The following is a 14,890-nucleotide window of genomic DNA, read 5'->3' on the forward strand; positions in this document are numbered from 1 at the left end:
ATCGACCGCTAAAGAAGAAGACGAGTACACTTTGCATCGACTGCTAAAGAAGAAGACGAGTACACTTTACATTGACCGCTAAAGAAGAAGACGAGTACACTTTGCATCGACCGCTAAAGAAGAAGAAGAGTACACTTTACATTGACCGCTAAAGAAGAAGACGAGTACACTTTGCATCGACCGCTAAAGAAGAAGACGAGTTTACTTTGCATCGACCGCTAAAGAAGAAGAAGAGTTCACTTTGCATCGACCGCTAAAGAAGAAGAAGAGTACACTTTGCATCGACCGCTAAAGAAGAAGACGAGTTCACTTTGCATCGACCGCTAAAGAAGAAGAAGAGTTCACTTCGCATCGACCGCTAAAGAAGAAGACGAGTTCACTTTGCATCGACCGCTAAAGAAGAAGACGAGTTCACTTTGCATCGACCACTAAAGAAGAAGAAGAGTACACTTTACATTGACCGCTAAAGAAGAAGACGAGTACACTTTGCATCGACCGCTAAAGAAGAAGACGAGTTCACTTTGCATCGACCGCTAAAGAAGAAGAAGAGTTCACTTTGCATCGACCGCTAAAGAAGAAGAAGAGTACACTTTGCATCGACCGCTAAAGAAGAAGAAGAGTACACTTTACATCGACCGCTAAAGAAGAAGAAGAGTTCACTTTACATCGACCGCTAAAGAAGAAGAAGACTTCACTTTACATCGACCGCTAAAGAAGAAGAAGAGTACACTTTACATCGACCGCTAAAGAAGAAGAAGAGTACACTTTACATCGACCGTTAAAGAAGAAGACGAGTACACTTTACGACCACTAAAGAAGAAGAAGAGTACACTTTACATTGACCGCTAAAGAAGAAGACGAGTACACTTTGCATCGACCGCCAAAGAAGAAGACGAGTACACTTTACGACCACTAAAGAAGAAGAAGAGTACACTTTACATTGAACGCTAAAGAAGAAGACGAGTACACTTTGCATCGACCGCTAAAGAAGAAGACGAGTTCACTTTGCATCGACCGCTAAAGAAGAAGAAGAGTTCACTTTGCATCGACCGCTAAAGAAGAAGAAGAGTACACTTTGCATCGACCGCTAAAGAAGAAGAAGAGTACACTTTACATCGACCGCTAAAGAAGAAGAAGAGTTCACTTTACATCGACCGCTAAAGAAGAAGAAGACTTCACTTTACATCGACCGCTAAAGAAGAAGAAGAGTACACTTTACATCGACCGCTAAAGAAGAAGAAGAGTACACTTTACATCGACCGCTAAAGAAGAAGACGAGTACACTTTACATCGACCGCTAAAGAAGAAGAAGAGTACACTTTACATCGACCGCTAAAGAAGAAGACGAGTACACTTTACATCGACCGTTAAAGAAGAAGAAGAGTACACTTTACATCGACCGCTAAAGAAGAAGAAGAGTACACTTTACATCGACCGCTAAAGAAGAAGAAGAGTACACTTTACATCGACCGCTAAAGAAGAAGAAGAGTACACTTTACATCGACCGCTAAAGAAGAAGAAGAGTACACTTTACATCGACCGCTAAAGAAGAAGAAGAGTACACTTTACATCGACCGCTGAAGAAGAAGAAGAGTACACTTTACATCGACCGCTAAAGAAGAAGAAGAGTACACTTTACATCGACCGCTAAAGAAGAAGAAGAGTACCCTTTGCATCGACCGCTAAAGAAGAAGAAGAGTACCCTTTACATCGACCGCTAAAGAAGAAGAAGAGTTCACTTTACATCGACCGCTAAAGAAGAGGAAGAGTACACTTTACATCGACCGCTAAAGAAGAAGAAGAGTACACTTTACATCGACCGTTAAAGAAGAAGACGAGTACACTTTACATCGACCGCTAAAGAAGAAGAAGAGTACACTTTACATCGACCGCTAAAGAAGAAGACGAGTACACTTTACATCGACCGTTAAAGAAGAAGAAGAGTACACTTTACATCGACCGCTAAAGAAGAAGAAGAGTACACTTTACATCGACCGCTAAAGAAGAAGAAGAGTACACTTTACATCGACCGCTAAAGAAGAAGAAGAGTACACTTTACATCGACCGCTAAAGAAGAAGAAGAGTACACTTTACATCGACCGCTAAAGAAGAAGAAGAGTACACTTTACATCGACCGCTGAAGAAGAAGAAGAGTACACTTTACATCGACCGCTAAAGAAGAAGAAGAGTACACTTTACATCGACCGCTAAAGAAGAAGAAGAGTACCCTTTGCATCGACCGCTAAAGAAGAAGAAGAGTACCCTTTACATCGACCGCTAAAGAAGAAGAAGAGTACACTTTCCATCGAGCGCTAAAGAAGAAGAAGAGTACACTTTACATCGACCGCTAAAGAAGAAGAAGAGTACACTTTACATCGACCGCTTAAGAAGAAGAAGTGTACACTTTACATCGACCGCTAAAGAAGAAGAAGAGTACACTTTGCATCGACCGCTAAAGAAGAAGAAAAGTACCCTTTGCATCGACCGCTAAAGAAGAAGAAGAGTACCCTTTGCATCGACCGCTAAAGAAGAAGAAGAGTACCCTTTACATCGACCGCTAAAGAAGAAGAAGAGTACACTTTACATCGACCGCTAAAGAAGAAGAAGAGTACACTTTACATCGACTCCTTAAGAAGAAGAAGTGTACACTTTACATCGACCGCTAAAGAAGAAGAAGAGTACACTTTGCATCGACCGCTAAAGAAGAAGAAGAGTACACTTTACATCGACCGCTTAAGAAGAAGAAGTGTACACTTTACATCGACCGCTAAAGAAGAAGAAGAGTACACTTTGCATCGACCGCTAAAGAAGAAGAAGAGTACACTTTACATCGACCGCTAAAGAAGAAGAAGAGTACACTTTACATCGACCGCTAAAGAAGAAGAAGAGTACACTTTACATCGACCGCTAAAGAAGAAGAAGAGTACACTTTACATCGACCGCTAAAGAAGAAGAAGAGTACACTTTACATCGACCGCTAAAGAAGAAGAAGAGTACACTTTGCATCGACCGCTAAAGAAGAAGAAGAGTACACTTTACATCGACCGCTAAAGAAGAAGAGTACACTTTGCATCGACCGCTAAAGAAGAAGAAGAGTACCCTTTGCATCGACCGCTAAAGACGAAGAAGAGTTCACTTTACATCGACCGCTAAAGAAGAAGAAGAGTACACTTTACATCGACCGCTAAAGAAGAAGAAGAGTACCCTTTGCATCGACCGCTAAAGAAGAAGAAGAGTTCACTTTACATCGACCGCTAAAGAAGAAGAAGTGTACACTTTACATCGACCGCTAAAGAAGAAGAAGAGTACACTTTGCATCGACCGCTAAAGAAGAAGAAGAGTTCACTTTACATCGACCGCTAAAGAAGAAGAAGAGTACACTTTACATCGACCGCTAAAGAAGAAGAAGAGTACACTTTATATCGACCGCGAAAGAAGAAGACGAGTACACTTTACATCGACCGCTAAAGAAGAAGACGAGTACACTTTTCATCGACCGCTAAAGAAGAAGACGAGTTCACTTTGCATCGACCGCTAAAGAAGAAGACGAGTTCACTTTGCATCGACCGCTAAAGAAGAAGAAGAGTACACTTTACATCGACCGCTAAAGAAGAAGAAGAGTACACTTTACATCGACCGCTAAAGAAGAAGACGAGTTCACTTTGCATCGACCGCTAAAGAAGAAGAAGAGTACACTTTGCATCGAACGCTAAAGAAGAAGAAGAGTACACTTTGCATCGACCGCTAAAGAAGAAGAGTACACTTTGCATCGACCGCTAAAGAAGAAGAAGAGTACACTTTGCATCGACTGCTAAAGAAGAAGACGAGTACACTTTGCATCGATCGCTAAAGAAGAAGACGAGTACACTTTACATCGACCGCTAAAGAAGAAGGAGAGTACACTTTGCATCGACCGCTAAAGAAGAAGAAGAGTACACTTTACATCGACCGCTAAAGAAGAAGAAGAAGAAGAGTACACTTTGCATCGACCGCTAAAGAAGAAGAAGAAGAAGAGTACACTTTGCATCGACCGCTAAAGAAGATGAAGAGTACACTTTACATCGACCACTAAAGAAGAAGAAGAGTACACGTTGCATCGACCGCTAAAGAAGAAGAAGAGTACACTTTACATCGACCGCTAAAGAAGAAGAAGAGTACACTTTACATCGACCGCTAAAGAAGAAGAAGAGTACACTTTGCATCGACCGCTAAAGAAGAAGAGTACACTTTACATCGACCGCTAAAGAAGAAGAAGAGTACACTTTACATCGACCGCTAAAGAAGCAGAAGAGTACACTTTGCATTGACCGCTAAAGAAGAAGAAGAGTACACTTTACATCGACCGCTAAAGAAGAAGAAGAGTACACTTTACATCGACCGCTAAAGAAGAAGAAGAGTACACTTTGCATCTACCGCTAAAGAAGAAGAGTACACTTTACATCGACCGCTAAAGAAGAAGAAGAGTACACTTTACATCGACCGCTAAAGAAGAAGAAGAGTACACTTTGCATCGACCGCTAAAGAAGAAGGAGAGTACACTTTACATCGACCGCTAAAGAAGAAGAAGAGTACACTTTGCATCGACCGCTAAAGAAGAAGAAGAGTACACTTTGCATCGACCGCTAAAGAAGAAGAAGAGTACACTTTGCATCGACCGCTAAAGAAGAAGAAGTGTACACTTTGCATCGACCGCTAAAGAAGAAGAAGAGTTCACTTTACATCGACCGCTAAAGAAGAAGAAGAGTTCACTTTACATCGACCGCTAAAGAAGAAGAAGAGTACACTTTGCATCGACAGCTAAAGAAGAAGAGTACACTTTACATCGACCGCTAAAGAAGAAGAAGAGTACACTTTACATCGACCGCTAAAGAAGAAGAAGAGTACACTTTGCATCGACCGCTAAAGAAGAAGAAGAGTTCACTTTACATCGACCGCTAAAGAAGAAGAAGAGTACACTTTACATCGACCGCTAAAGAAGAAGACGAGTACACTTTACATCGACCGCTAAAGAAGAAGACGAGTACACTTTGCATCGACCGCTAAAGAAGAAGAAGAGTACACTTTACATCGACCGCTAAAGAAGAAGACGAGTACACTTTGCATCGACCGCTAAAGAAGAAGAAGAGTTCACTTTGCATCGACCGCTAAAGAAGAAGAAGAGTTCACTTTGCATCGACCGCTAAAGAAGAAGAAGAGTACACTTTGCAACGACCGCTAAAGAAGAAGAAGAGTACACTTTGCATCGACCGCTAAAGAAGAAGAAGAGTACACTTTACATCGACCGCTAAAGAAGAAGAAGAGTACCCTTTACATCGACCGCTAAAGAAGAAGAAGAGTTCACTTTACATCGACCGCTAAAGAAGAAGAAGAGTACACTTTACATCGACCGCTAAAGAAGAAGAAGTGTTCACTTTACATCGACCGCTAAAGAAGAAGAAGAGTACACTTTACATCGACCGCTAAAGAAGAAGAAGAGTACACTTTACATCGACCGTTAAAGAAGAAGAAGAGTACACTTTACATCGACCGCTAAAGAAGAAGAAGAGTACACTTTACATCGACCGCTAAAGAAGAAGACGAGTACACTTTACATCGACCGCTAAAGAAGAAGAAGAGTTCACTTTACATCGACCGCTAAAGAAGAAGAAGAGTACACTTTGCATCGACAGCTAAAGAAGAAGAGTACACTTTACATCGACCGCTAAAGAAGAAGAAGAGTACACTTTACATCGACCGCTAAAGAAGAAGAAGAGTACACTTTGCATCGACCGCTAAAGAAGAAGAAGAGTTCACTTTACATCGACCGCTAAAGAAGAAGAAGAGTACACTTTACATCGACCGCTAAAGAAGAAGACGAGTACACTTTGCATCGACCGCTAAAGAAGAAGACGAGTACACTTTACATCGACCGCTAAAGAAGAAGACGAGTACACTTTGCATCGACCGCTAAAGAAGAAGACGAGTTCACTTTGCATCGACCGCTAAAGAAGAAGAAGAGTTCACTTTGCATCGACCGCTAAAGAAGAAGAAGAGTACACTTTACATCGACCGCTAAAGAAGAAGAAGAGTACACTTTACATCGACCGCTAAAGAAGAAGAAGAGTACACTTTGCATCTACCGCTAAAGAAGAAGAGTACACTTTACATCGACCGCTAAAGAAGAAGAAGAGTACACTTTACATCGACCGCTAAAGAAGAAGAAGAGTACACTTTGCATCGACCGCTAAAGAAGAAGGAGAGTACACTTTACATCGACCGCTAAAGAAGAAGAAGAGTACACTTTGCATCGACCGCTAAAGAAGAAGAAGAGTACACTTTGCATCGACCGCTAAAGAAGAAGAAGAGTACACTTTGCATCGACCGCTAAAGAAGAAGAAGTGTACACTTTGCATCGACCGCTAAAGAAGAAGAAGAGTTCACTTTACATCGACCGCTAAAGAAGAAGAAGAGTACACTTTACATCGACCGCTAAAGAAGAAGACGAGTACACTTTACATCGACCGCTAAAGAAGAAGACGAGTACACTTTGCATCGACCGCTAAAGAAGAAGACGAGTACACTTTACATCGACCGCTAAAGAAGAAGACGAGTACACTTTGCATCGACCGCTAAAGAAGAAGACGAGTTCACTTTGCATCGACCGCTAAAGAAGAAGAAGAGTTCACTTTGCATCGACCGCTAAAGAAGAAGAAGAGTACACTTTACATCGACCGCTAAAGAAGAAGAAGAGTACACTTTACATCGACCGCTAAAGAAGAAGAAGAGTACACTTTGCATCTACCGCTAAAGAAGAAGAGTACACTTTACATCGACCGCTAAAGAAGAAGAAGAGTACACTTTACATCGACCGCTAAAGAAGAAGAAGAGTACACTTTGCATCGACCGCTAAAGAAGAAGGAGAGTACACTTTACATCGACCGCTAAAGAAGAAGAAGAGTACACTTTGCATCGACCGCTAAAGAAGAAGAAGAGTACACTTTGCATCGACCGCTAAAGAAGAAGAAGAGTACACTTTGCATCGACCGCTAAAGAAGAAGAAGTGTACACTTTGCATCGACCGCTAAAGAAGAAGAAGAGTTCACTTTACATCGACCGCTAAAGAAGAAGAAGAGTACACTTTACATCGACCGCTAAAGAAGAAGACGAGTACACTTTACATCGAGCGCTAAAGAAGAAGACGAGTACACTTTGCATCGACCGCTAAAGAAGAAGAAGAGTACACTTTACATCGACCGCTAAAGAAGAAGACGAGTACACTTTGCATCGACCGCTAAAGAAGAAGAAGAGTTCACTTTGCATCGACCGCTAAAGAAGAAGAAGAGTTCACTTTGCATCGACCGCTAAAGAAGAAGAAGAGTACACTTTGCAACGACCGCTAAAGAAGAAGAAGAGTACACTTTGCATCGACCGCTAAAGAAGAAGAAGAGTACACTTTACATCGACCGCTAAAGAAGAAGAAGAGTACCCTTTACATCGACCGCTAAAGAAGAAGAAGAGTTCACTTTACATCGACCGCTAAAGAAGAAGAAGAGTACACTTTACATCGACCGCTAAAGAAGAAGAAGTGTTCACTTTACATCGACCGCTAAAGAAGAAGAAGAGTACACTTTACATCGACCGCTAAAGAAGAAGAAGAGTACACTTTACATCGACCGTTAAAGAAGAAGAAGAGTACACTTTACATCGACCGCTAAAGAAGAAGAAGAGTACACTTTACATCGACCGCTAAAGAAGAAGACGAGTACACTTTACATCGACCGCTAAAGAAGAAGAAGAGTTCACTTTACATCGACCGCTAAAGAAGAAGAAGAGTACACTTTGCATCGACAGCTAAAGAAGAAGAGTACACTTTACATCGACCGCTAAAGAAGAAGAAGAGTACACTTTACATCGACCGCTAAAGAAGAAGAAGAGTACACTTTGCATCGACCGCTAAAGAAGAAGAAGAGTTCACTTTACATCGACCGCTAAAGAAGAAGAAGAGTACACTTTACATCGACCGCTAAAGAAGAAGACGAGTACACTTTGCATCGACCGCTAAAGAAGAAGACGAGTACACTTTACATCGACCGCTAAAGAAGAAGACGAGTACACTTTGCATCGACCGCTAAAGAAGAAGACGAGTTCACTTTGCATCGACCGCTAAAGAAGAAGAAGAGTTCACTTTGCATCGACCGCTAAAGAAGAAGAAGAGTACACTTTGCAACGACCGCTAAAGAAGAAGAAGAGTACACTTTGCATCGACCGCTAAAGAAGAAGAAGAGTACACTTTACATCGACCGCTAAAGAAGAAGAAGAGTACCCTTTACATCGACCGCTAAAGAAGAAGAAGAGTACACTTTACATCGACCGCTAAAGAAGAAGAAGAGTACACTTTACATCGACCGCTAAAGAAGAAGAAGTGTTCACTTTACATCGACCGCTAAAGAAGAAGAAGAGTACACTTTACATCGACCGCTAAAGAAGAAGAAGAGTACACTTTACATCGACCGTTAAAGAAGAAGAAGAGTACACTTTACATCGACCGCTAAAGAAGAAGAAGAGTACACTTTACATCGACCGCTAAAGAAGAAGACGAGTACACTTTACATCGACCGTTAAAGAAGAAGAAGAGTACACTTTACATCGACCGCTAAAGAAGAAGAAGAGTACACTTTGCGTCGACCGCTAAAGAAGAAGAAGAGTACACTTTACGTCGACCGCTAAAGAAGAAGAAGAGTACACTTTACATCGACCGCTAAAGAAGAAGAAGAGTACACTTTCCATCGACCGCTAAAGAAGAAGAAGAGTACACTTTGCATCGACCGCTAAAGAAGAAGAAGAGTACACTTTACATCGACCGCTAAAGAAGAAGAAGAGTACACTTTACATCGACCGCTAAAGAAGAAGACGAGTACACTTTACATCGACCGCTAAAGAAGAAGACGAGTTCACTTTGCATCGACTGCTAAAGAAGAAGACGAGTTCACTTTACATCGACCGCTAAAGAAGAAGAAGAGTACACTTTGCATCGACCGCTAAAGAAGAAGAAGAGTACACTTTACATCGACCGCTAAAGAAGAAGACGAGTACACTTTGCATCGACCGCTAAAGAAGAAGACGAGTACACTTTGCATCGACCGCTAAAGAAGAAGAAGAGTACACTTTACATCGACCGCTAAAGAAGAAGACGAGTACACTCTGCATCGACCGCTAAAGAAGAAGAAGAGTACACTTTACATCGACCGCTAAAGAAGAAGACGAGTACACTTTGCATCGACCGCTAAAGAAGAAGAAGAGTACACTTTGCATCGACCGCTAAAGAAGAAGAAGAGTACACTTTGCATCGACCGCTAAAGAAGAAGAGTACACTTTACATCGACCGCTAAAGAAGAAGAAGAGTACACTTTACATCGACCGCTAAAGAAGAAGAAGAGTACACTTTACATCGACCGCTAAAGAAGAAGACGAGTTCACTTTGCATCGACCGCTAAAGAAGAAGACGAGTTCACTTTACATTGACCGCTAAAGAAGAAGAAGAGTACACTTTACATCGACCGCTAAAGAAGAAGAAGAGTACACTTTACATCGACTGCTAAAGAAGAAGAAGAGTACACTTTGCACAAACCTGGATACCGGGACCCTATGCATTGAGCAGCTCCAAAGTTCACAACTGGGAACTATTTATAGTGATAGTTTTTTCATCTATCTTCTGCATCCATTCTTTGCTCTTGACATGTCTTACATTTGTTTTTCAATAAAAGTAAATATTTAGGGAGGTGTGCATTGCCACATTACGCGTTCGGATGACGTGAGAACGAACCGAGGTTTTATCTGTGTGCACGTGCCGCCTACCTTCCAGCTGTCATCAATGTGCTGCACGACGTTCTCCGCCCTCACAGACCCAGGCAGCTCCTCCCGGTCACGCAGCAAGAGACGCACGTTGTACCGCTCCTCCACAGCCACACGCAGCGTCACGCACGCCAGAATGACGTCATCCTGAGCCTCGGAGTACACGACGTAAGCGTCTCGGTGAAAGTGGTGACGTCTCGGCAGACGGTACCGTCGGATTGCTTTCCAGGCGTAGCAGAGTTGGGTCCAGGAGCGTACAACGATGAAAGTCACGACGATGGCCAGGAGCTGGAGAAGAAAGGCGGACAGGGCGATTCCAAACATCTGTACCCCCACACAGCGCCGCCAGTGACTCATCCACTGCGCCATCACGCGCTCTGTGCTGGTGATCTCCCCTGTCTCCGTGGTGCACGTGTAGTTAGCCGCTTGGCGTCCTTCGCCATCAAGCGACACGGGGGTGTGCCACAGCCACTGTACCACGTCCAGGTTGAAGCACGCACACTCCAGTGGATTTCCCAATAGTTTGAGGCTGAAGCAGGAATGTTTGCAATTATAACCAATCTAACAATTCCCTATTCTTTCGTAGTAGTTTACGTAATAGAACGCAGTTCTGTTTCGCACGCATTGTGAAGGAAATCACGAATAACACTGTAACAGGAAAGCACTTAACAGGTAAATGGAATAAGCATTCGAATATCAGTCGCTAGAGTGTTTAGCGCATAAGTTGAATCGACTAACACTGTAAACTGTAAACATAGCAGACAGATATCTAAGACAAGATGTCCGCTATTTATGTTGTGCAGTGCGTCGTATAACCGGTCTGAGAGGGAGATAGCGACCAGATGACAAGGGTGAAGAATCTGAGAAGCCGCCGAAGTATCATAACTCTAGACCAGCATAGCTGAAATTCGACGGGATTTCGCGAAGTTATTGCAAGGTTATGGTTGTCCGTATAGTTGGACCATAGAGGTCACAGGACGAAAGGAACTGAGTAGACCGAGGTCGCCAGTGGAAGGAATTAGTATTCAGATAGATTTCCTGGTTGACGGCCATAGACGCTGTGTAATTCTGTGTATTAACAGAGTTAAAATATGTCTATAAGATCTTAATTACATAAGATATAATGAGTGTTTAGTAGGCAGAGCAGACGGTGATTTGCCATGGCCATGTTGGGTTTGATGCGTGCATGCCTGGTTTTCTCCTGTAGATGGGTGTCGGCACAGAAGGTCTGCCCGCTGTCCTCAGCCAACATGCTCCGTCTTCATGGCAGCTCAAATTTTTTATCGAGGTTCTCTCCTCTAGATCCGCCGTGTTTCGCCTAGGGGCTTGCGCTGCCTAGTTGATAGGGTCACCTCGTAGAGGATGTGGTCATAGACCACGCACGGTCGGTCTTGGGATAGGGAAACGTTATGCTAGTCCGGAGGGATTACGCCACAATGGCCACCTCGCGAAGACCCAGGGTCCTAGACTAGGGAGGTCCAAGGGGGAGCACCGGGAGGGCTACCCCTCTACCCGCACCTCCAACACAATCCCTTCCCCTGGTAGCTTCATCCCCAAGGAGGAAACAGAGCTACCTGCAACACCCCGGTGATTTGAGTCTGCCGGAATATGAACTGTAACTGTTTTTCTGACTACACACGAGCCGTGATTCGATACCAGTAAAGTAGATAATTATCGTGTGCCTGTGAGTTCACGGACTGTTTGTGTATTTCTTTACATAAGTGAAGGGTAGAGGGTTTTGTTAGTGAAATTGTGCACGAGATTGTAATCTCGAGTTGTTTATGCATCCAAACCTGTGAGTACCCAATTTTTGAATACCTAACATTTATGTTCATGATTGTGTGTATATGTATTTGTGTGTATGTTTATCGTAACTGTATAATACAGTGGAAGGAACTTACATTTGGAGTTGTGTTTGTTTTTGTATGATAGCGTACTAGCGCATTTGCATTCATTCACACGCATAATCAGGATTAAAACAACTTGCGCAATAAAGACGCTCATGATTCTCAGCCGAGATTGTAAAGGATAGTTATCCGCTTTGTACAATGCCATCTGCTGCACGCCTGCTCTAGATACACAGCTTTTGTGTGACACGTTTCAAGCCGCCTTATGTGCTTTGAGTGCACACTTCAGTAACCTTACGTCTTTTGATGTCGCGAAGCAAGGATGACTCCTTCAAAGTTAAAAGGGTGAAGGAAATATCTGGCTTTCTGCTGCATGCAGAGAAAACAAATTCTAATGAAACACCAAACAAACTCTGCCTCATAAATTCAAGATACGTATTACTCTACACAAAGCAAAAAGAAATCAGTAACGCCTGATGTGTAGAAGTGACGCTTACACATAGCCCCTAACACATATGGCCTACTTTGCTCTTGAACTCAACAACGGTGTCCATGCTTTTCAATGATATGAATTTTGTTTTTAACCGGAATACATCATAAATCATAAGTGCACCATATTTATGCATGGAAAGGCAAACGCAAACTAAATTTACTTTGCCTTTTATAAAAAGTGTCTCATTTGTGAAATCAAATCAGCAAAAGAATTGCCACCCTGTTCAGAAAGAAGCCATGGCAGCTATCAGTTTGTGAATGGAAAAATGCTCTTATCGCAACTTCAAAATGTCGGGTGGTGTAGATGTTCTTCTGCAATGGACTGATCGTGTCTTTAGATCAGTCATGCCCACAGAAAGACACACACACAACCTGAATGCAAGGCAGAAAAGAAGGCAACATTAAACCAATAATAGGATACTAGCCCACAGACAGACATACTGGTTGGTCCGGTGTCAGAATAATGTGACTGAGTGAGACATGAAGCCTGTGCTGCGACTTCTGTCTTGTGTGTGGCGCACGTTATACGTCAAAGCAGCACCGCCCTGATATGGCCCTTCGTGGTCGGCTGGGCGTTAAGCAAACAAACAAACAAACATACAAACAAACAGACAGACATACAGACACTTACTTGTTTAAAAAATGTTTATAATATTAAATGCCAATTTTTTTATTTACAATTGTAAGTATGCAAAAGCTGTTCCTACAATGGCTGCATTTAAAAGAGATCTGAGAAAAAGGTATTTGGAAGAAGAATATTTAAGTAAACTTAATTTTACATATAATAAATTTCTCCTGGAGTGGTACCCATTTAAACCTCTGATATTGTCAAATGATTGATTGTCTTTCTGATTGAGCTTGTAAGGATGAAATTTGGTTTTTGGAGGTAATAGGAGGTTAAAGATGTTTCTCAGTTTAGACTCGAACATAAACATTGTCTGTTTATTTTGCAGCAGCTAAACGGGGAACAGGACTTGGTGTTTTACAAAATTATCAATAGAAACATAAACAAGTCGCGTAAGGCGAAAATACAATATTTAGTCAAGTAGCTGCCATTTTTCAGCAAGACCGTATACTCGTAGCATCGTCAGTCCACCGCTCATGGCAAAGGCAGTGAAATTGACAAGAAGAGCTAAGAAGGATAGCACGCTTTTCTGTACCTCTCTTTGTTTTAACTTTCTGAGCGTGTTGTTAATCCAAACATATCATATCTATATGTTTTTGGAATCAGGAACTGACAAGGAATAAGATGAAAGTGTTTTTAAATTGATTTCGACAATTTAATTTTGATAATAATTTTTATATATTTAATTTTCAGAGCTTGTTTTTAATCCGAATATAACATATTTATATGTTTTTGGAATCAGCAAATGATGGAGAATAAGATAAACGTAAATTTGGATCGTTTTATAAATTTTTATTTTTTTTTACAATTTTCCGATTTTTAATGACCAAAGTCATTAATTAATTTTTAAGCCACCAAGCTGAAATGCAATACCGAAGTCCGGGCTTTGTCGAAGATTACTTGACCAAAATTTCAACCAATTTGGTTGAAAAATGATGGCGTGACAGTGCCGCCTCAACTTTCACGAAAAGCCGGATATGACGTCATCAAAGCCATTTATCAAAAAAATGAAAAAAACGTATGGGGATTTCATACCCAGGAACTCTCATGTCAAATTTCATAAAGATCGGTCCAGTAGTTTAGTCTGAATCGCTCTACACACACACACACACACACACACACACACACACACGCACGCACGCACATACACCACGACCCTCGTTTCGATTCCCCCTCGATGTTAAAATATTTAGTCAAAACTTGACTAAATATAAAACAAGTCGCGTAAGGCGAAAATACAATATTTAGTCAAGTAGCTGTCGAACTCACAGAATGAAACTGAACGCAATGCCATTTTTCAGCAAGACCGTATACTCGTAGCATCGTCAGTCCACCGCTCATGGCAAAGGCAGTGAAATTGACAAGAAGAGCGGGGTAGTAGTTGCGCTAAGAAGGATAGCACGCTTTTCTGTACCTCTCTTTGTTTTAACTTTCTGAGCGTGTTTTTAATCCAAACATATCATATCTATATGTTTTTGGAATCAGGAACCGACAAGGAATAAGATGAAAATGTTTTTAAATTGATTTGGACAATTTAATTTTGATAATAATTTTTATATATTTAATTTTCAGAGCTTGTTTTTAATCCGAATATAACATATTTATATGTTTTTAGAATCAGCAAATGATGGAGAATAAGATAAACGTAAATTTGGATCGTTTTATAAATTTTTATGTTTTTTTACAATTTTCAGATTTTTAATGACCAAAGTCATTAATTAATTTTTAAGCCACCAAGCTGAAATGCAATACCGAAGTCCGGGCTTCGTCGAAGATTACTTGACCAAAATTTCAACCAATTTGGTTGAAAAATAAGGGCGTGACAGTGCCGCCTCAACTTTCACGAAAAGCCGGATATGACGTCATCAAAGACATTTATCAAAAAAATGAAAAAAACGTTCGGGGATTTCATACCCAGGAACTCTCATGTCAAATTTCATAAAGATCGGTCCAGTAGTTTAGTCTGAATCGCTCTACACACACACACACACACACACACACACACACACACACACACGCACATACACCACGACCCTCGTTTCGATTCCCCCTCGATGTTAAAATATTTAGTCAAAACTTGACTAAATATAAACAA

The 14,890-nt window shown here is 41.6% G+C and overlaps 1 protein-coding gene across 1 annotated transcript in view; it reads right to left on the reverse strand.

Moving 5' to 3' along the window:
* LOC138958319 (insulin-like growth factor-binding protein complex acid labile subunit) overlaps positions 1–14,890 on the reverse strand; it is a 51,952-nt gene that overhangs the window by 33,205 nt on the left and 3,857 nt on the right. The window contains exon 2 of the mRNA XM_070329430.1: positions 9,835–10,360. Within this exon, the coding sequence (XP_070185531.1) occupies positions 9,835–10,360 (526 nt within the window). The remainder of the gene's footprint in view (positions 1–9,834; positions 10,361–14,890) is intronic.

This window comes from Littorina saxatilis, linkage group LG2 (genome assembly GCF_037325665.1).
Source record: "Littorina saxatilis isolate snail1 linkage group LG2, US_GU_Lsax_2.0, whole genome shotgun sequence".
Lineage (NCBI taxonomy): Eukaryota > Metazoa > Mollusca > Gastropoda > Littorinimorpha > Littorinidae > Littorina > Littorina saxatilis.